Below are 24309 nucleotides of genomic sequence, written 5' to 3' on the forward strand. Positions count from 1 at the left end.
GAGCTGCCAACTCTCGCCACCTCTGGGCGTACTCTTTGAACGTTTCTTTATCCTTCTGGGACATGGCCCTTAGCTGATCCCGATCGGGAGCCATATCCATATTATATTTGTACTGCTTGACGAAGGCTTCGCCAAGGTCATTGAAGGATCGGATGTTCGCACTGTCCAAACCCATATACCAACGCAGAGCTCCACCGGACAGACTGTCCTGAAAGTAATGGATGAGCAACTGGTCATTATTAGTTTGAGTTGACATCTTCTTGACATACATGACCAGGTGGATGAGAGGGCAAGTGTTCCCCTTGTATTTCTCAAAGTTCGGGACCTTGAATTTCACAGGAATCTTCACATTGGGAACCAAACACAACTCGGCAGCAGACTTGCCAAAGAGATCCTTTCCTCTAAGAGTTTTCAATTCCTTGCGAAGCTCAAGAAATTGATCATTCATAGCATCCATCTTCTCATGAAGATCTGGGCCCTCAGACGGCTCAGAATGATAGATGGTGTCGTCTACCCTAGGCACTGGATGCACGACAGGAGGAGGAACAGCAAGGACCGGGCTAGATGCCGGCATAGAAGCAAATGTTGGAGCAGGACCCTCAGGCATAAAGTTGGGAGGCATCCCCCACGGAAACCCGGTTGGCATGGCTGTAGCAAAATGTGCACTGGCAGCAAGCACAGTTGAGGAAACAATCTCAGAGATGACTGTCCTCTGGGGAGGAGTTGAAGGCGTTGGAGAAGACTGGCTCTGGGCAGCCAAGAACGATTTCATCAAAGCACTCAGTCTGGCGACTTCCTCTTTGAGCTCACGGTTCTCTTGCTCTAGATGATCCATCAGTCTGGAAGAGTTGGCTCTAGTGTAGTACCGGTGAGTCAACTTGTCTTCAAAATAAATGAAGAGCACAGAGTTAGACCACAAGACCAGAAGTCAAGAACAACACCTACTTATGCACATGATGCATGCAATGCTTGTGCAAATGATTTTTTTTTATCTCAAAGGAACTTTTAGGGTTTTATTTGCAAATTTTGGAAATATTAAGCATTTTACCGCATATGGAAATATCTCATCAAATAACATCATGGAAAAGAAGTACAACATTGTCAATCATTTACAAGAGAAAAGGAAAATAATCATCCTATGGATCCCTAGAAACAATCATCTAATGCTCGGGACACAGGAAGATAAGCTGCACGAAGCCTCTTCACCTCCCTCTCATAGGCTGCCTCCATATCTGCCTTCTCTTTGGCGAGTCGGTCGTACCTCCTTTTCCAGAACTTGGAAGACTGAGGAAGTAGAAAAGTCCATGCATCATCAGGATCATCAATGACCTGATGCTCGAGGAACTCAATCAAAGCATCTTTCTCCTTAATCTGCTGAAGCAACTCTTCCCTTTCACGGATCCAGGCACGTGAACGGTCTTCGTCTCTCAACTCCTTTACTCCTTGGTTAGGGAGGGTTGAAGGCCCAGCCACAACCAAAGGTGTAGGTCTCGGATAATCGTAAGGCATGAGATACTCAGATGATCTCTTCCTTACCCAAGCAGTGCAAGGCTCCAAAGTGATGCAATTCTTAGGACCCAACTCCTTCCTTCTTTTCTTATGAACCTTGTGCCAAGCGCGAACCATTATGTCCTTTAAGCCTTGGGGATCTTTACCCTCCTGAAAGAACACACCCTCTAACAGAATGTTATTAGGTTTATCCTTTAGGGGGAACCCAAGCTGACGACGTGCCAAAATAAGGTTGTAGCTAATCCCACCACATGTACCAAGAAGAGGTACATTGGAAAATTCACCACAAGAGTTAATAATCTGCACACCATCATATACACGGTTATACCAAGAGATATCATCATTAGTGAGAGACATAAGTCTCGTGGACCACCGTAGACATCCCTTGTTCTCCTTGAAGGCGAGCGTCTGAGGTAAGTGAGAAATAAACCACTTATACAACAGAGGCAAACATCACACAATAGCGCCCCCACCCTTTGCATTCCTCATATGCAAAGAGAAATAAGTATCACCCAACAGAGTAGGAACAGGATTAAGAGCGGAGAAGATCCTAATAGCGTTCACATCCACAAATTTGTCGATGTTGGGGAACAATACCAACCCATAGATGAGAAGTACAAATATGGCTTCAAAGGCATCCTCACTCATGGCCTTCCCATAAACAGTAGCTTGAGCAACGAGGAACTCAAAAGGGAGACCTTGAATTCCACCTTTGGTAGTCATATGAGCACCAACCAGAGATTCATCTATGTGCAACAGGTCAGCTATCTCTTGAGAAGTAGGAATACTCTCCAAGCCACTGAACGACACCTGATCCAGAATAGGTATACCCACAAGATAGGCATACTCCTCAAGGGTAGGCAACAGCTGAAAATCCGGAAAAGAGAAGCAACGGTACAGCGGATCATAAAACTGCACTAATACACTCATCATCCCTTCATCCACCTGAGTAGTTAGAAGAGGAAGAAGCTTCCCAAAACGAGCCTTGAAACCCAAGGGATCTAATACATAGGATGTTAGATTCCTTAACTCTTTCAAATCTGGCTGTTTGAAGCTGTACTTCTTTGTATTCCTTCTTTGTCTTTCCATGTCTGAAAATTTTGCAAATAAACCCCTTAAGTTCCTTGAAAATTTTCTTTTTTATTGATGATATGGATGCAAATGAGTGCATGAATGCAACAATCACACTCAAGGATCAAGCAAAGCACACCACACAAAGGTCATGGGATGGATAATATTATCCTTAATATCAATCATCCATTTTGGTAGATTATGGTTTACACCTTATCAACACCCAAGTTCCATTGATATTAAGGATGTATGAATGGATCAACCATGAATCACGGGTTTGTTGCAGGTCACGAGCATGGAGTCTCGGTTAAGAACCACCCAAAGGGAGTGTACTAGGGTTTAAACCTGCCAGACATGTTCTACCAGAGGTTCCCATAGTCATCATCCCATCTTTCGGATATTATCGGAGAAACGACTACTCGTATTCCAAAAATATTCTCAAGAGAGACTCTTATGAGTGTAGTATCGCGTAACAATCGTATCAAATCTTACATTTGAACGACCTCCGCACTACGTCCTAAAAATAGTCCAAGATGGGCTTGGTAAACTAAGGTCCTTGGCTTCTAAGGTCTATATTGGAAAGAGTAATGTCTAACCACAACTTACTTGTGTGACATTATTGATCCCAACATGACCTCCACCAAGTGAATGGACTTGCAAGTCAACTTGCTAAGGAATAACTCCACACAAGTCGACAAGACTATGCCGTTCTCCTATCCTAAGTGCACTCGAGTTCGGGTATAGAACTCATCTCACAAAGATCACCAAGCAAACAAGCAATTGATATATCAAGCAATTCAATCATTACAAACAATACAGTAATCCCAAATTGCACAACAATATGTCACAAACAATATAATACAACAAAGGTGAAAGGTTGGCAAAACCCACCAGGGAGATTCTCCCCAGCAGAGTCGCCACTTTTCTGTAGCGGTATATTCATTACCATTGGAGATATTGACTAAATCCAAGGTAAATCATACAAAGTCGAGTCGCCACCGCACTTCTATTTATCCAAAGGAATGGTTAGAAAGCGAACAAAAACCTAAAAGTTTTACAAACAAAATTAGTAAAAGAAACAGAGATCTGGGTAAGGGGGTTGGTTATGCAATGGGAAGGTGTTAGGCACCCAAAGCATCCTAGGTACTCCTAGGGTGCCCTTTTCACACTTGTTGCAAAGGTTATTGTTTTTGTGAAAATTATTTGTGCAAACATGATTGAAGGGATGAGAAAAGAATATACAAGTTTATTTACATTTTGTGTTTGGATGGATAAACCCATTGCCTACGTACCCTCTTATAAAAAGATTAGGATCAAAACCTCGTAGTTCGGGTAAAAAATTTCAAAACAAATTGGTGGATTGATTGGTCCAAAAGCCTTAAGGTCTTTTGTTATCAAAGGGAGAAAACTCAACCTGAAAAACCACAAGTCCACCATGTGAGGATAGCTTCAACATGCTAGTGAGGGGTTAACCCTATAATAAGCATGGAAGACTCATTGTCCATCACTAAGGACATAGGTGAGTATTATATCTACCACAAAGATAACTCAAACCTAATAGCTAAAGGTTATGGAAAAAGTTTGATTAAGAAGTGGACATTGGAACCACAAAAAGAAACATATTTGAATGGTTTATATTTACCAATTAGAAGTATATACAAAATGGTCAAAGTTGACTTAAAGATTCAATTCAAAATGAGTGTTATGAAAAGAAAGTTTGAAAATCAAAAGCATAAGGCTTAGGTTTCTAATGTTGAAAACAAGTGAAATGTTTGCACAAAATATTTTTGGTTTAGGTTAGGGTGGAGAGATGGAGAAAAACAACAAGGTGAGGGTTAAGAAATGAAACCACACTAGGAGTTCCTCTCTTAAGATCATAGAGATGATCCAAGTAGATCCCATCCTTTGGAATAAGCAAGCACAAAGCATAAGCAATCACACAAGTCTCAATAAGGGATCCCCACTAAAAGGAAACAGAATGCCAATACATGGACTTATATCCGACTCCTAACAACAAAAAGGAAACAAAATGCCAATACATGGACTTATATTCGACTCCCAACAACAAAAAGGAAACAGAATGCCAATACATGGACTTATATCCGACTCCCAACCATAACAAACAAACATCAAAAGCAAATACATCAAAAGCAATTAAGCCAACAATCATCACACACTATATACATACAAGAGGCTCAAACAAATGGGTGGGCTTTAGTCAAGAGGGGTCATATCAACCTCGACAAACAAGCCAAACTGAAATGGGTAATCTGGAGCTCTTAACCACTAACATTGAGAGTTAGGGTGAAGCTGATCAAGTAGGTAATGAGGATGAGACCTCATGCTCTTAACCCTGGCCTGGGTGAGCTCATGACAAAGAAAGCGTGGGGATCCAGAAAGTGAGATCCTATTCCACTTGACAGACACTGGACAAAGATCTTGGGTACATGTTCAGAAGCATCAGCACGTAGTGCGAGCATAAAGAACGACTCACTGAATAACGGGGGATTGGCTACTAATCCCTTTTATCCGTCAATTGCCTCAACTATTGGAGGTCTTATCAAGTATCACACGCCTCATCTTGGAGGTCTTTGGCACAATTGTAAACAAACACAAATAGAGCCTCTGAAGGAGGACTTGCCAGCAAAATGCCTGCCAAAAAGGTGACAGGACTTCCAGACTACATGAAGTAAGAAGGTAACTACCTAAGTGGTGTATCAACCATAATCCAAAGCTTAAGCAAAAACAAAAGCAAGCAAGCAACTAAGGTACCTGTACAAAGGCTAACCAGTTAGTACTTCAGACATAAAAATCAGAAAACAAACAGTGAAACCATCCAACTGTACACAACTCAATGAACAATGCTCAAGCACTCAAATGAGCTCAAGCCTATCACTTACAACCCTACAAAACAAACAAAAGTTAGAATTCAAATCATTTTCATCTCACAAAGTGAGACCAAACCAACCATCAATGCTAAATGTCCAAACCTGAAACACAAGTCAAGGTTAGTTCATGTACAAAACACTAGTACAAAGACTAGGTCCAAAACCAAACCAAATGATCAAAACAGAAGTCAATCTTTTGCACAAAGCTCATTCAAACACTGCATTCAATGTCCTCAAAAGGACCAACATCAATTCACAAAGCAAATGCCTCAAATGGCTCATGTAATGCAATGACCAAGAATAAGCACAAAAATGGACTTCCAACTTAGAAAATCCAAATCAAATCAGAAATGTATGCAAAGGCTTTGATGTTTTTTATGCAAGTTTCTCATGTCATGGATAATCATCATGCAAAAAATCAAATCCAGAAAAGTTCAAATGATATGTGAACAAAAATGTAACAATTCAATGTCAAAAATGTGACACAAATTGTCACATTATATCTTCATGTGTCAAAAACAATGATAGCATATGAGAAAAAATCCAAACCAGTGACCAAAAATTCACATCATGTATGAATATCCAGCATGTAAAAAATGGGATCAATTGGCTCAAAGATGAAGATTTTACAAAGCATTGAACACAACATATCAAATTAGCACAATGTTCATTCAAAAATTCACAAATCACAAACCAGACATCAACAATTCCCAAAATTAATACCATAAAAAACTAGAGATCAAAGCAAAACTAGGAAAAGAAATTGGAGTCAATTTGGATAATTTTTCTATTTTTAATGATTTTTCAAATATGAGCAAAATAAATGGAAAACCAAAGGAAAATGGAGGGAAAACAAATATTTGAATCAATTCAGAAATATTCATAGCCACACGATGAGGCGCGAAAATCAAATCAGACAGCTCACATTTAAACATCAAAACGCACACCTTCATTAATACAATCAGCATGCCACTCAGCAAGTCAAGGCAAGCGTGGCACGGTCAAACAAATGGTATCCAATCAAACTGCTACGCTAGCGCACACATGGAAGCCACGCAAGCAAAATGAAATGATGCGTTTCATTTAATGTGTTGGCATGCTTAACCATCATTCAAAGCTCGCGTGGCAACAGTCAAAGGAAATACAACCAATCAAATGGACACGCAGCAAACACATCAGCAGACAGTCATCAAAACCCTAAGATGAACCAGACGCCAAAACTACAGTCTCCGGTCGTCTTCTCAGGCGAACCAGGCGGCGGCGCCACCGTGAAAAAATGCAGAAATGAACAAAATCTATATCAATCGAATCATCTTTCAACCAGGATTCCAAATATCATATCATCTCTTCCTAATTCTCCCTAAATTGCACGGATCGAAGCAAAACATTTTCATAATCAAAACTTGAAGTTCATCATACAACCTCAATTCTAAGCCAAATCAAAATCTAAACACATCTACATGCTCCACAAAGCAAGATCTACACATCTATGACATGAAATTGGCAAAAAGAGAGATCGAATTTCAACTCACTTGGAAATGCAGGTTGTTGAATTCGCATGATCAAGCTCTCAAAAGTTCCAGATCCAATCCTATGCTCTTGCCTTGAAGCTTTGTGCATAAAGAATCACTTGAAACCATCTGGATCTAGCTCAATTTTCAACTTCCATCAACATGTGGATGCTCATGAATCTGCACGAAATCTTGCTCAATTGATCCAAACAGATGATGATTCTTGATCAGTGAATGATGATGATCAATAATATGCAATAATTTTTGGTGTTTGTGTGAAGAAATTCAAGATTCGAAGAGAGAGAGAAAAATGGAGGGAACTTTGAAATTCTAGATCTGAAATGGTGTTGTTATGGTTGTTAGGATTATGGTTTGGCTTTTATACTCCTTGTTAATGACCATGCTAATCACACTTTGCATTGATTAATCAAGATTAAGGAGTTATAAGGCAATATGCAAAAATGCAAATGAAGCTCATATAGCCATACTCCACGTGTACAGTACCATGCAAGGCTTGGAATTCACTTAAAATCAACCAAGGATCTACATGGAATTGGTATTTTGCTTGTATCATAAGCCAAATTTGAATTATGGAAATTCCCTCCAAAATAATCACATGAGAAATGATGAGCATAAACACTTTTCCCATGCATGGCAAAGGCTATTTTGAGATGTATTGATCAAGAGAAACATTTTGCAACAAGAATGGACCAATTTGGAGCTTTGTATCAAAAGTTATGCCATTTTGAATTTCCATGCACACCTTGTGATCAAATGACCATAACTTCTCAACCATTCATCATATGGACATGAATTAGGACTTTTTGAAAAGGGGAGAAAACGATATTCAACTTTCATGTTCACCACAAATCCATTTGAAACTTCTTTGACATTGAAAAGTCAAGTTGAATGTGGAACAGAAACTTGCCAAATTTGGAAACTTTGAATTACAAGTCACTTTCCATTTTTAGTAACTTTTGCCATGACCTTTGAATCTTCAAGATGGATGTTTAGAATGATGAATAGGCATCTTTTGAACATGATTGAGGTGTCTCAACTCATTTCCCCACCTCATAGCCCTCAGTTGACTGCACAGTTGACTATTGGTCCTCAGATGACCTTGACATGCTTTGATGAATTTAAGCCTCTACCACTTGGGGAAATTGCTTCAAAATGGAACCCTAGCTCATGTAAGCTCCATACAATAATCATGTGATCCTCATCTCAAGAAAATACCTTATCTCTTGCACAAAAGATCCTCTTGAAGCTCTTGACCTGGTGATTGCTTCAGCTACAAACAAAAAGGTTAATGACATATTTTTGTGCTTTTTGTTAGTAAACAAAATGAGAAAAGCAATGATATATAATTCAAGCATGCTTGGTGATCTCAAACCACTCACAAGAAATCCCTACCCAAAGGGAAAGGGAGCCAAGATGCTCAAATGATCCTTGAGGCTATGCAATGCAATGCTATGATGCCATGAGGGATCTTAGGGACAAAATTGGGGTCTTATACCTATGTTCTTCACATATCATTTTGATCAAGAAATCATCAAGAGTTTGAAGTTTGTTTGCCTTGGAAGCCCTAATTCATCTGGGTATCTTGTGTGACTTCTTCAACAAGTTTCTTCAATAATTGATCAAATGTTTCAAGGGACATTTCATACTATATTATCTTAGGCATATATGATCCTCCATGAGTCCCAAAAGTCAAGAGAATATCAAGCTAGCAAGTTGGTTCATGGTGGTTGACCAGAGAAAGTCAACTGGTCAAAACCGGGGTTCTCTAGACCCTATCTCCTACAATTTTTGTCATATGAAAATGATTCCAAGAGAAACGTTACTCAAAACAACACTAAAAACAACTTTAATGTTGAAGTAAAGAGCTAGTTTTACATGTAAAGTCATTTTTATGATGAAAGATTATAGGTCATTTTGTCGGAACCCTAGTTTGGAGGTCAACTTCCCAAGACCATAACTTGCTCAATTTTTATGATATGAAAGCCATACAAACTCAATAATAATATTTAAGATGTCTAATTCAACATTTATGTTTGGAGGAATTTCAAATTCAACTTTCAAATGCATGTGCCAAGAGGAAACATTATAGGTCACTTTGGACCAATGCCATTGAACAAGTGATTTTCCTCAACTTCTAAAATGAATAACTCCTTCATGCCAAATCCAAATTAGGTCAAATTTATGAACAAATTGAATAGGTTTTAAAGATATACAAATTTGATGGAGAAACTTTTCTCATTTGAAGTCCATAGAAAAAGGTATTCAAGAGGGAAGAAGTGAACATTTGACTTGGGACTTAGAAAATTTTCAAATATGTTTGATTTCCCAAACGTCCACCTCAAAATTCATCATGATCTAAGCTTAAAATGGAAAAGTGTTAAACATGAAAGTTGTTCCTCTTGATCTCACCTTTCCAAAAAGTCAAAGATCATCTCAGTTGGATCAAAATTAAGGGACTTGCGCATGGCTCCATTTTGTGAAGTGTTTTGGCAAAATTTGGATTCAAATTATCATTCTTCTTTGCATGCTTCCACATGATGATGTAAGTACACTTTGCACACGAATTGGAGTTGGATTACATCAATCCTTAGGCCCAAATCATTGCCCATGCACCCTTGCAAGGAGTTTTCTAAATTTGGTCAAATTTCAAGTGGTGCAAAAATCAAATTCATTGCCTATTTAAACAAGCTCAAGGCTTCAGAATCATCACCAACACCCTGCCCAAGCTTTGCTCGACTGATCCAAACCCTCACTGCCATAGAATTTCTGAAGATTTCTCTTGAAATAGAGATTGAACTTCATCTTCTATTTGGAAATTCAAACTCCAAAAGTTCACTTCCCTTTTCATCTCAATTGGTTTCTGCAAGCAAGAGGAAGAGAAAGCAAGCAAATCCAGATCAAGATCAAGTGGAATTGGATCAACTCGAAGGTGATTTTTCAGAAACTTCATCTCTTCGATTCTCTCTCAATTTTTCACCATTATTTGTGATTTTTGGTTGTCTGAAGTCCTATCAATGTAGGCAAGAAGATTGAGTTGCTTTGAGGTCAACTCGAAGCAACTCAGTTCATGATCCTCAAAATTCAAATCCATGTATCTTTTTATATACTTGGAATTGGAGAAAATTGAGGCCAGATTCGAGCTCTTGTGCATTTTTTCTTTGAATCCATGTCCTTGTTTTTCATTTTGGTGATGGTTGATGGTGGACCAGTCCGGTGAGGTCCACCGGAGAAGAAGACTGGTGCCCTAGCTCCGGTGGTGTGTTGTCACACCTCTCAGCCATAGGATCCATCTAATTTATTTTAATCTCAAGTGTCCATTATGATTACCAAGCTTGCAGCACATTGACTAAAGATCATTGTGGAATGCGCGCGCCTGACCATCAGATATGTCACCTCAATTAATGAGGGAGATCTGATGGCCCTTGTTTTATTTTTATTTTTTAATTTTATGTTTAATCCATTTATTTTAATTAATTCATATCAATTTCATTTTAATCCAAAAAATATGGGACTTTCACCAAAAATCTATAAATATTTTCCTCTTCCATTTTCTGAATTAAAATTATTTTTTGGATTAATTTTGATATTTTTCATGAATTAATTGTTTTGTGCATATTTTTAATTGTTTAAAAATAGTTCTGACTTTTCAAAAATTATGAATTTTTTTGTCTAAGGTCCTTTGACCTTGTTTAACCTAGGATAAATCTCTTGGCTGTTTATTTGGTATTTTGAATAGATGTTTGGTTTTGACCAAATTAAATTGAATTTTAATGCATTTTTAATTTGATTTTTAATTGATTAATTGGATAGAAATTATGTTGAGCCAGTTTTATTGACTTGTGATGATTGACTATGTGTTTGGGCCTTGGTCAAGGTTGATTTGACTTTAGTTAAGTTAAAATCATTGGATTTAGGGAATTGATGAAATATACATTTCATCTCCCAAAACGAATGAATGATTTTAATTTGATAAAATTCCTCCAATGACCAATTTATGTTTCTCTCCTCTCCCCTTCCTCTTCATCTTCAATCCCATTCTCTCCCATCCTTTTTATTGACCAATGAATTCTCAATATCCTAAGGCTAATTGGTTCATCAATAACCTTGTGTTAGATGAACCAATACAAGTATGGATGAGATAGGTCCATCCTTTTGATCTTTTCTTTTAGTGTGTGGTATGTTTTAGAAGTTTGGTTCATCATACCAAATCTCTAACATGCATTAGCACCTAAATTTTTATTGCCCGACCTCAGATAGTTGTGACTTCTAGATAAGTCCAATTACAATTGCTTAATATAGAGCTAAATTTTGACCCTAAAGGCATAACATTCTAGTAAGTGAGATTGTAAGTATCCTCCATTTCATGGTATTATGTGGAAACTTAGCCTTTTTTCCTTCCTTTGGAAGATGTCTAGGTTCAAGGATCCATGCTTGTGAATAGAGGGTTGAGTGTTCTCCAAAGAATGACTTTATCAATTGAAAAGCAAAACCTCACTAACATCTAACCAACTAACCTTTGACTAAATTGTATTAATATTTCTTTTATTCTTCAAGTCATTTACTTTAAGCAATTCAAATTTAAGTCATTTACCATTTCATTTGTCATTTTACATGTCATTTAACTTGTTTATGTTTATGCCATTTTCACTTTGCTCATTTGAGCCATATATTGTGATTGTATATATATGCTTGTGTACTTTGTTTGTGTTTGTGGTCTTAGGACAAAATATTTAATAAACAACAAAAACCCTAAAAAATTTAATAAACAACAAAAACCCTAAAAAATATTTGTGTAGATTGTTGGATTTGATCTGAACTTTTGGACTTAGAATTAGGCAACATTCCATGAGCAAAAGGACTTGGCCAATGTCAACATTTCTAAGATTAATTTATTGTGATTTGAGCTTTCATTTGATGCAAGTATTGGGATACCCTTGAATTCATCTGCTACATGGTCTTGATGCAATTGTTATTTTGATCTTGTGTCTAATATCTTCTTCTGAGTTGATCAAAGAGTATTTCATCTGGTACATGAGAAGACAAAGAAGACTTCTAGCTATGGGATTTGCTTGCCTAGATGTGGCTATCTTTATTTGATGCCTTGATCTCCGTGATGCTTGATATTGCTAATTGCTTGCTGATTATTGCTTGATTCAAAGTCCAAAGGAAAAATGAGTTTTCTATATGACATTCTTGTTTGTTGGATTGCATCCCTTTGGTCAGATCTTTTCAACTCTTAACTTTTAATTTTATACTTAGGATTAGTCTCTTCATCTCCTCCCATTTCTTAAATTTCAAATCTCTTCCCCCTTTCAAAAACTTTTTTTGCCTGTGATTTTAAAACTTAGACTTTATTGCAAATTAGAAACTTTGGCCTTATGCCATTGCATTTTAAAACTCTTTTGTTAAACAAACTTGAAAATAAATCGAATCATATTGACTTAAAATTTCAAAAGACAAATAAAACTAACAACTTCATTCAATTTTTTTGGCCTCTTGTGCCTTTCTTATTAACCTTTTGATTAAAAGCAATCCACTCATTTTAAAATTGATACCACGAACTACGAGGTTTTGATCCCTCAGTTTTATGTAGGTACGTAGGCACAAGTCCGAAGGTCTTGTCAAACACAAAAATATAATCAATGAATTATTTTCTCATCCCCACATTCTATTTTTTCTCAAATAGATTTTATACAAAAAAACACATACACACATAAAAAAACTGCTCCCTAGGAGTACCTAGGACACTTTGGGTGCTAACACCTTCCCTCTGTGTAACCAACCCCCTTACCTATAATCTCTGGCATTTTATTAGTTTTGATTTGAAAACTTCTTATTAATTGGGTTTTGTTCGTACTTTTCCATTTTCCTTTGGAAACAATAAAAGCACGGTGGCAACTCTGGTTTTATTGACTTTAAGTTTATCCATGGCTTAATGGTCATTAATTTACTGATACAAAAATTAAGTGGTGACTCTGCTGGGGAGTAGTCCTTAGTGGGTTTAGCCTACTTTTCGTGCTTGGTGATCTCAGAGTGGTGAAATAAGTTCTAACCCAAACTTGAGTGCAATTAAGATAGGAGGATGGTATAGTCATGCTCAACTTGTGTGGAGTAGTCCTTAACAAGTTGGCTTGAGACCCATCTACTCAGTGGAGAACCTTTTGGAGTTACTAATGTCACACAAGTTCTTTGTGGTTAGACATTAATTTCTCTAATTTGGGGGCCGAGAAGATGAGGATCGTAGAACATTTAACCAAACTTGGCCTATTTAGGACGTAGTGCGGAGACTACTCAGGTGTAGACTTGATAACAGTTGTTACGCAATACTACACTCAGACAAGTTTCTCTTGAGAATATTATGGGTTGATGAGTCGGTCATCCTAACCTATAATATCCGATAGATGGAATTAAGACTCTAGGAACTCTTTAGAACATGATGTACGGGTTTTTTATCCTTAGTACACTCCTTCGGGATGATTCTTAACCTGACTCCATGCTCGTGACTCATAACAAACTCTTTGATTCTTGGTTGATCCAATCAAGTATTTCCAATATCAATGGAACTTGAGTGTTGATAAGGTGAAAACTGTAACACCCCGATAAAAATAAAATAATTATTTAATTTAAGTTAATATTATATTTATTAATTTAATTAAATAATTGGAATTATTGGATTATTATTATTATTGGAATAATATTATTGGATTTTTATTATTGGAGTATATAAGTTGGAATAAGGAAAAGAGTTCCATTTTTTGGTAAAAAGGGTTTTACGTGAAAGCAGAGAAGCGGCTGAAAAGGGAGGAAGGGCAAAGAGGAAGAGCAAGAGAGCAAAGGTTGGAGAAGAGAAGAGCTTGAAGCTAAAGGCTGCCGGATTAATTCAGGTAAGGGGGGTTTATCGTCGTTTAATGGGTATTATAGATTAACATGTAATGGGTAGTGATAAACCGTTGAATTGACCCTAATTGGGATGATGAGTGCTGAAAATTTGTGATGAATAAACTGTGTTTAAGCTGTGATTGAATCGGTAATTGTGTGAGTCGTGATTCCCCGAGCGTATCGCTTTTTACGGAATTGGAATCGGAGGTCCGGAAGTCCTCCAACGGCGGAAAATGCGGAGAATTCTGCATTCTGCTTCGTGTTAGCGCAGGAACAGCTTTCTGTCTTGCGTTAACCGGTTAACCCAGGGCGTTAACCGGTTAACACTGTTGTGAGTTGTGGAAATATTGCTGTTCTGTCTGCGTTAACCGGTTAACCCAGGGCGTTAACCGGTTAACACTGTTGAGTTTTGCCAGAAAGCGTGTTCTGTCTGCGTTAACCGGTTAACCCAGGGCGTTAACCGGTTAACACTGTGGGAAAAGAGAAAAAATTGATAATTGAATCTTGTGTACGTTTTGGAATGGAATTATATAGTACTTAGTTGATGTCAAAGTTGATTATAAGTTGATTATGTTGAAAACATTGTTGTGTTGCATTTATTATCCTGTTGTCGGAATTTAAAGTCGTGTATGTCAAAGTTGATTATAAGTTGATTATGTTGAAGACATTGTTGTGTTGCTATTGTTATCATGTTGTCGGAATTCATACGCATTAAGTCGGAGCTTTGCTCACACCACGTTGGCCTGGATTGGCAAAAGTTGAAAGTTGAAGGCTTAAGCCTTGATGCCTCGTTAAATTGGCAAATTTTAAGTTGGGAGTTTTACTCCAAAATGGTACCACATGCATGACGAGTCGAGTCTCATTAGAGTTGCATTTTGTTGGTTTGTTGTATGAGTATTTAATTTAATTGAGCAGTGGTGCTTGTGTGGATATTGAGTATGACGTTTGAGTTGATGTGCCGTTACTGAATGTGTGATGTGATTAGGGTGATTAATGTGTCAAATTACTTAACATGACATGATATTTTATAATGCTTATCATATCGATTGAGGAACTCACCCTTACAACTATTTTTCAGGTAACGAGCAGTGATTGAGTAGAAGCTAGTGCTTGGGGTCTAGTGTAGTCTCCTTAGTGGGTCATGCTCTGATAGATGTAACATCGGGACGGGATGTTTCACCTTGCTGAATAATTCTCATGTAATGTGTTACATGTGTTGAATGATCAATTTGATCTCTATCCGCTGCGTATTTTGCAATGCTTTATGTTTTGATATAATAAAAGAGCATGACAGTTATTATGATGAATGGTGTGAAATGATTGTGTGACACCCTTAATTGCGTATTACTCTGATTGATATATTGTTATTCTAATTAAATATTTGGGGAATTTTAGAAGGGTGTTACATTAGTGGTTTCAGAGCAGGTCGGTCTGTCCGGCCAGTTGTCGTGTCGTTACTGTCTAACAATTGTGTATTGTTACTAATCTAACTTTTAAGTTGTGTTGTGGTGATAAGTTGAAATGGCTGGAAGGAATGACGCTGCAATGGCTGCCGCAATGCAAGCGATGGCACAAGCTGTGCAGAACTTGCCAAATGCTGGTGGAGATGCTGGATCACGTAGCTTGGCGACTTTTCAAAGAGAGAATCCGCCGGTGTTTAAAGGGAAGCATGATCCAGATGCGGCCTTGGGATGGTTGAAAGAGATCGAGAGAATCTTCCGTGTTATGGATTGCACTCCAGCTCAGAAGGTTCGGTATGGTACTCACATGCTAGCAGTCGAAGCTGATGACTGGTGGCTAGAGACTCACGAGGGGTTGACCGTGGCAGGTGAAGTCATTACTTGGGATGTATTCCGTAGGGAATTCATGAGAAAGTATTATCCGGAGGATGTCCGTGGTAAGAAAGAAATTGAGTTCCTTGAGCTGAAGCAAGGAAACTTGTCTGTCACTGATTATGCTGCAAAATTTATGGAGTTGTCCAAATTTTATCCTCATTACACTGGTGTTGGTGCTGAATTTTCAAAGTGCATCAAGTTTGAGAACGGACTGCTCTCTGAAATTAAGAAGGCTGTTGGGTATCAGAAGATACGCATTTTTACTGAATTGGTGGATAGCTGCAGGATATTTGAAGAAGACAATAATGCTCATTACAAGATTGTCAGTGACCACAGGGGCAAGCAACATCAAAATCGTGGCAAGCCGTATGATGCTCCAGTGGAAAAAGGGAAACAAGGAGCTGCTCCGGCTCAGAGGACTAGTAGGGGAGGTGCTCCTGCTGGTATAGTTTGCTTCAAATGTGGTCAGGCTGGTCATAAGAGTAATGTATGCACTGCTGAAGTAAAGAGGTGTTTTCGCTGTGGTAAGACTGGCCATGCAATAGCTGATTGCAAGCACAAGGAAATGATTTGTTTTAATTGTGGCGAAGAAGGGCATATTGGAAGTCAGTGTCAGAAGCCAAAGAAATCTCAAACTGGAAAGGTGTTCGCATTGACCGGAACTCAAACCTCCAGTGAGGACAGACTTATCCGAGGTACATGTTTCATAAATGGTACTCCTTTAATTACTATTATTGATACCGGTGCTACACACTGTTTTATTTCTGCTAACTGTGCTCGAAGACTGGGTTTAAAATTGTCCGCTTTGGATGGTGAATTGATTGTTGAGACCCCAGCTAAGGGATCAATAACTACTTCCTTGGTGTGTTTAAATTGTCCTTTGTCGATCTTCGATAAAGATTTCTATGTTGATTTAGTATGTTTGCCGTTGAGTGGGATGGATGTAATTCTTGGTATGAACTGGTTGGAGTATAATTATGTTCATATAAATTGTCATCATAAGTCGGTGAGGTTTTCCACTCCTGAAGAGGAAGGAGTTGACTTATTACCTTTCAGAGAATTGCGAAAATTGATGAAAGAGGGAGCTCAGATGTTTTCTTTGATGGCGACGTTGTCGGTTGAGAGTAAAGCTAAGATAGAGGAACTGTTAGTGGTGAAAGAATTCCCTGAAGTTTTTCCTGATGAAATTCCTAGTGTGCCGCCAGAGAGGGAAGTTAAATTTACTATTGATCTGGTGCCTAGTACTAGGCCTGTTTCGATGGCACCGTATAGAATGTCGGCATCTGAATTGTGTGAATTAAAGAAGCAATTGGAAGACTTACTTGAGAAGAAGTTTATAAGACCAAGTGTGTCACCGTGGGGAGCTCCAGTGTTGCTAGTAAAGAAGAAGGATGGTAGTATGAGGCTTTGTATCGATTATAGACAATTGAATAAAGTAACGATCAAGAATAAGTATCCACTACCGAGAATAGATGATTTGATGGATCAATTAGTGGGTGCTTGTGTGTTCAGTAAAATTGATTTGAGATCGGGCTATCATCAGATCAAAGTGAAAGATGAAGACATCCAGAAGACAGCGTTCAGAACTCGGTATGGACATTATGAGTATTCTGTGATGCCTTTCGGTGTGACTAATGCGCCGGGAGTATTTATGGAATACATGAATCGTATTTTCCATACTTATCTGGATCATTTTGTGGTAGTATTTATTGATGATATTTTGATTTACTCTAAGTCCGAAGAAGAGCACAAGGAACATTTGAGATTAGTGTTGGATGTTTTGAAAGATAAGAAATTGTATGCGAAGCTGTCCAAGTGTGAATTTTGGTTAAGAGAAGTCAGTTTTCTCGGCCATGTAATTTCAGGAAAAGGTATTGCTGTAGATCCTTCCAAGGTAGAAGCTGTATTGCAATGGGAGACTCCTAAGTCGGTTACCGAGATTAGAAGCTTTTTGGGGTTAGCTGGATATTATAGAAGGTTTATTGAAGGATTTTCTAAGTTAGCACTTCCGTTGACTAAATTAACTTGTAAGGGTAAATCTTTCGTGTGGGATGTTCAGTGTGAAGAGAGTTTTAATGAATTAAAAAGGAGATTGACGTCGACGCCGGTTTTGACTTTGCCAAATCCGGAGGAACCGTTTACAATCTACTGTGATGCTTCATTGATGGGCTTGGGAGGTGTGCTCATGCAAAATAATAAAGTAATTGCTTATGCGTCGCGACAGTTAAGAATTCATGAAAAGAACTATCCTACGCATGATCTTGAACTTGCTGCTGTGGTGTTTGTGCTAAAAAATCTGGAGGCATTACCTTTATGGTTCCAGATTTGAAGTTTTCAGCGATCATAAAAGTTTAAAGTATCTATTTGATCAGAAAGAGCTGAACATGAGACAACGTAGGTGGTTAGAATTGCTTAAGGATTATGATTTCGGTTTGAATTATTATCCAGGAAAAGCAAATGTTGTGGCCGATGCTTTAAGTAGAAAGACCTTGCATGTGTCGGCAATGATGATTAAGGAGTTGGAATTAATTGAGCAATTTCGTGATATGAGTTTGGTTTGCGAAGTAACCCCGCAGAGCGTAATGCTAGGAATGCTAAAGATTAATAATGATTTTATGGATAGTATCCGAGAGGCACAGAAATTGGATGTGAAATTAGTAGATATCCTTAATCGTTGTGGTCAATCAGAGAAGAGTGACTTTAAGATTGATGCGAGAGGTGTGCTAAAATTAGGGGAAAGAATTTGTATTCCTGATGACGCGATTTTGAAAAGAAGCATTCTAGAAGAGGGTCATAGAAGCAGTTTGAGTATTCATCCAGGAGCTACTAAAATGTATCAGGATTTGAAGAAAATATTTTGGTGGCCCGGAATGAAAGAAGATGTGGCTCGTTTTGTGTATGCATGCTTAACTTGTCAGAAGTCGAAGATTGAGCATCAGAAGCCTGCTGGGTTGATGCAACCGTTGGAAGTTCCAGAATGGAAATGGGATAGCATTTCTATGGACTTTGTAACGGGGCTGCCTGCTACTTTAAGAGGGCATGATTCGATTTGGGTGATCGTTGATAGGCTCACAAAGTCGGCTCACTTCATACCTATTAACATCACTTACCCAATTGCGAAGTTGGCAGAGATTTACATCCGAGTAATTGTAAAGTTGCATGGTGTTCCTCTGTGTATTGTGTCGGACAGAGATCCGAGGTTTACATCGGGATTTTGGAAAAGTCTGCAAGATTCGTTGGGCTCTAAGTTGAGGTTGAGTTCGGCATATCATCCTCAAACTGATGGCCAAACAGAGAGAACTATTCAGTCATTGGAGGATTTACTGAGAGCTTGTGTTCTTGAACGAGGAGGTTCGTGGGACACTTATCTTCCATTGATCGAGTTCACATATAATAATAGTTACCATTCTAGTGTCGGAATGGCGCCTTTTGAAGCATTGTATGGTCGTAGATGTAGAACTCCGTTGTGTTGGCACGAATCTGGTGAGGGTGTAGTACTTGGACCAGAGTTAGTTCGAGAAACTACCGAGAAAGTGAAGTTTATCCGAGAGAAGATGAAAGCTTCTCAGAGTAGGCAGAAGAGTTACCATGACAAGCGGAAGAAGGAATTAGAATTTCAAGCTGGTGACCATGTGTTTTTGAGAGTCACGCCTGTGACCGGTGTTGGGAGGGCTTTGAAGTCTAAAAAGCTCACTCCTCGCTTCATTGGTCCGTATCAAATCTTAGAACGGGTTGGAAAAGTTGCTTATCGGATGGCATTACCACCTAATCTTTCGAATTTGCATGATGTATTCCATGTGTCGCAGCTTCGGAAGTATGTCTCAGATCCGTCTCATGTGGTTAGTATAGATGATGTGCAAGTGCGGGATAATTTAACAATGGAGACAAAGCCTGTACGAGTTGAAGATCGTGAAACAAAGACTCTTCGAGGAAAAGAGATTGTGTTGGTTAAAGTCGTTTGGTTGGGAGCTGCGGACGAAAGCATGACATGGGAACTTGAGAGTCAGATGAAGGAGTCTCATCCGGAGCTATTCGCTTGAGGTATGTTTTCGAGGACGAAAACTCTTTTAGTGGGGGAGAGTTGTAACACCCCGATAAAAATAAAATAATTATTTAATTTAAGTTAATATTATATTTATTAATTTAATTAAATAATTGGAATTATTGGATTATTATTATTATTGGAATAATATTATTGGATTTTTATTATTGGAGTATATAAGTTGGAATAAGGAAAAGAGTTCCATTTTTTGGTAAAAAGGGTTTTACGTGAAAGCAGAGAAGCGGCTGAAAAGGGAGGAAGGGCAAAGAGGAAGAGCAAGAGAGCAAAGGTTGGAGAAGAGAAGAGCTTGAAGCTAAAGGCTGCCGGATTAATTCAGGTAAGGGGGGTTTATCGTCGTTTAATGGGTATTATAGATTAACATGTAATGGGTAGTGATAAACCGTTGAATTGACCCTAATTGGGATGATGAGTGCTGAAAATTTGTGATGAATAAACTGTGTTTAAGCTGTGATTGAATCGGTAATTGTGTGAGTCGTGATTCCCCGAGCGTATCGCTTTTTACGGAATTGGAATCGGAGGTCCGGAAGTCCTCCAACGGCGGAAAATGCGAAGAATTCTGCATTCTGCTTCGTGTTAGCGCAGGAACAGCTTTCTGTCTTGCGTTAACCGGTTAACCCAGGGCGTTAACCGGTTAACACTGTTGTGAGTTGTGGAAATATTGCTGTTCTGTCTGCGTTAACTGGTTAACCCAGGGCGTTAACCGGTTAACACTGTTGAGTTTTGCCAGAAAGCGTGTTCTGTCTGCGTTAACCGGTTAACCCAGGGCGTTAACCGGTTAACACTGTGGGAAAAGAGAAAAAATTGATAATTGAATCTTGTGTACGTTTTGGAATGGAATTATATAGTACTTAGTTGATGTCAAAGTTGATTATAAGTTGATTATGTTGAAAACATTGTTGTGTTGCATTTATTATCCTGTTGTCGGAATTTAAAGTCGTGTATGTCAAAGTTGATTATAAGTTGATTATGTTGAAGACATTGTTGTGTTGCTATTGTTATCATGTTGTCGGAATTCATACGCATTAAGTCGGAGCTTTGCTCACACCATGTTGGCCTGGATTGGCAAAAGTTGAAAGTTGAAGGCTTAAGCCTTGATGCCTCGTTAAATTGGCAAATTTTAAGTTGGGAGTTTTACTCCAAAATGGTACCACATGCATGACGAGTCGAGTCTCATTAGAGTTGCATTTTGTTAGTTTGTTGTATGAGTATTTAATTTAATTGAGCAGTGGTGCTTGTGTGGATATTGAGTATGACGTTTGAGTTGATGTGCCGTTACTGAATGTGTGATGTGATTAGGGTGATTAATGTGTCAAATTACTTAACATGACATGATATTTTATAATGCTTATCATATCGATTGAGGAACTCACCCTTACAACTATTTTTCAGGTAACGAGCAGTGATTGAGTAGAAGCTAGTGCTTGGGGTCTAGTGTAGTCTCCTTAGTGGGTCATGCTCTGATAGATGTAACATCGGGACGGGATGTTTCACCTTGTTGAATAATTCTCATGTAATGTGTTACATGTGTTGAATGATCGATTTGATCTCTATCCGCTGCGTATTTTGCAATGCTTTATGTTTTGATATAATAAAAGAGCATGACAGTTATTATGATGAATGGTGTGAAATGATTGTGTGACACCCTTAATTGCGTATTACTCTGATTGATATATTGTTATTCTAATTAAATATTTGGGGAATTTTAGAAGGGTGTTACAAAAACCATAATCTACCAAAATGGATGATTGATCTTGATAATGACTTGATTCATCCTTTGACCTTTGTCTGTTTGCCTTGTGTGTGATCCCTTATTTGTGATTGTTGCATTCATGCATTCATGCGCATCATGACATTCATCACACGAAAAATAACTTCAAGGAACTAAGGATTTATTGGAAAATATTTCCATACCATGGATTATGGACGAAGGAACACTAGGAAGTACAGTTTCAGATGTCCTGATTTGAAAGAGCTAAGGAAGTTGTCATCCTTTGTATTAGATCCCTTGGACTTCAAGCAACATCATGGGAAGTTTTTTTCTGTGTTATCTACTGATGTGGTTGAAGGATTCTTGAGTGTGTTGGTTCAGTTTTATGATCCTCTCTACCGTTGCTTCACTTTTCCCGATTATCAGCTCATGCCTACGTTAGAGGAGTATGCCCATATCTTGGGAATACCTGTTTCTGACAAGGTGCTTTTTAGTGGATTGGAGGAGATTCCCGGATCTCATCTTATAGCTGAAGCTCTTCATCTGAAGAAGTCTAAGATTAAGGCTCATTGGGTGAAGAAAGGAGGACTTTTTGGGTTGACTTCTGAGTTTCTCAAAGGGAAAGCTACTGTCTTTTCTCAAGCCGGTAGTGTGGACGCTTTTGAAGCCATCTTTGTGTTACTCATCTAAGGTTTAGATTTGTTCCCTAACATTGACAAGTTTGTTGATGTTAACGCCATTAGAATCTTCTTGATTTGGAATCCTCTGCTTACTCTGTTGGGTGATATGTATTTCTCTTTGCATTTGAGGAATTCTAAAGGTGGTGGGAATATTGTGTGCCGTGTTCCTATTATGTACAAGTGGTTTATTTCGCACTTGCCTCAGACGCCTGCTTTCGTGGAGAACAAGAAATGTCTACGGTGGTCTCAGAGACTTATGAATCTTACCAATGATGACATTGTTTGATATGATTTTGAATTGAGTAGTGTCTACATTGTTGATAGTTATGGTGAATTCTCTAATGTTCCCCTCATTGGTACACAAGGAGGAATCAACTACAACCCTGCTTTGGCTCATCGTCAACTTGGGTTCCCCTTGAGAGACAAGCCTAATAACACTCAGTTAGAAGGTCTTTTCTATCAAGAGGGTAAAGATCCCCAACATTTAAAGAGAAATATGGTGCATGCTTGGCATAATGTGCTTAGGAAAGGAAGATCTGAGCTTGGTCCATGCAACTGTGTAGCTTTGGAAGCTTACACTACTTGGGTGAAGAAGAGAGCTTTGGAATTGAAGATGTCGTATGCATGTGAGAGACCTATGTCTTTGGTTGTGGCTGAGTCATTAACTCTCCATAACCAAGATGTAGAGGAGTTGGAAGGCGCACTCGCCAAGATGAAGAAAGAGAGAGATATGTGGGAAGAGCGGTACCATGCTTTGAGCCGAAAGCAGGAAGACTTGCAGCTTGAGTCAAAGGACAAAGATGTGCTTATTAAACTTCTTGAAGATCGAGCAGTGAAGAGACAGAGAAAGCCAGAGAATCCCTCTTCCTCTCGTATGCCTCATCCTTCTAGTGCTTGGAAGAAGATTGTTGATTAGTTAGTTCTTGAGATGGCTCAGATGCATACATCTTTTGAGATCGAGATCCGACGTACCCGAAGGAAGTACGCACCAACAGTCAGATCATCTGACACTGTTGCTAGGGGATCCTTAGGATGATTAGTTTCCTTTTCTCTTGTATTTGTACTTTGGTTTCTGAAATTGTACTCAGTGTAATCCTTCCAAATTATATGAATAAAATAGATTTTTATGGTCAATAAAATTATTACTATTGTTATTATGTAAATATTTGCAAATAGAACTTTATATGATCCTTGAAATAAAAAAAACATTGCATTTCATGCATCATTTGCATAACAGGTTTTCTTCAGCCAAATGTCTTATCAGTTATTCTTTTGTGCTTCAGCCAAGCTGACTCATCGATACGACAATCGTGTCACTTAACCCAGAATTATGGAACATTTGGAACAAGAGAACAAAGAGCTGAAGAATGAAATTTCCCGACTGACTGCCATGATGGAGTCTGTTCTTGCTGCGCATAATCAGTCTTCACCAACTCCCGCAACTCCTCCCTAGAGGACTGTTATTTTCGAGGTTGCTACCTCGACCATGCCTGTTGCTGCTACTCAATCCGGTCCAACTATGCCTGCTGGATTCCCATGGGGGATGCCACCAAATTTCACGCCTGAAGGGTTTGCACCCACATTTGCTTCTATGCCGGCATCTAGCTCGGTCATGTCAGTGCCACCTCCAGTTGTTCATACCTTGCCTCGTGTTGAGGACCTCGTCTACCATTCTGAGACGTCTGAGGGCCCAGATGTTTACGAGAAAATGGATTAAATGAAGGATCAATTCCTTGAGCTGCGAAAGGAATTGAAGACTCTGAGAGGAAAACACCTGTTTGGTAAAAGTGTTGCTGAACTTTGCTTAGTACCGAATGTGAAAATCCCGATGAAGTTCAAAGTCCCCGACTTTGAAAAGTATAAGGAAAATACTTGTCCACTAAGCCACCTTGTTATGTACGCCAAAAAGATGTCAACTCAAACTGATAATGATAAGTTATTGATTCACTACTTTCAAGACAGTTTGACTGATGCTGCTTTGAGATGGTATATGGGGCCAGACAATGCAAGTGTTCGCACATTTAACAATTTGGGTGAAGCTTTTGTGAAGCAATATAAGTATAATATGGATATGGCGCCTGATAGAGACCAGCTAAGGTCTATGTCTCAGAAGGATAAGGAGACGTTTAAAGAATACACTCAAA

The 24309-nt window shown here is 38.6% G+C and overlaps 1 protein-coding gene across 1 annotated transcript; it reads left to right on the forward strand.

The window, feature by feature from the left end:
* Positions 1 to 15400: 15400 nt before the first annotated feature.
* LOC127121219 (uncharacterized) lies at positions 15401 to 16915 on the forward strand (the record flags this gene model as incomplete). Its single annotated transcript, XM_051051789.1, has 2 exons — positions 15401 to 15922; positions 16010 to 16915. Coding segments are annotated over exons 1-2 (1428 nt in total), but the record flags the coding sequence as incomplete, so codon positions are not given.
* Positions 16916 to 24309: the final 7394 nt, after the last annotated feature.

The sequence above is a fragment of the Lathyrus oleraceus genome, chromosome 2, assembly GCF_024323335.1.
Source record: "Lathyrus oleraceus cultivar Zhongwan6 chromosome 2, CAAS_Psat_ZW6_1.0, whole genome shotgun sequence".
Taxonomy (NCBI): Eukaryota; Viridiplantae; Streptophyta; class Magnoliopsida; order Fabales; family Fabaceae; genus Lathyrus; species Lathyrus oleraceus.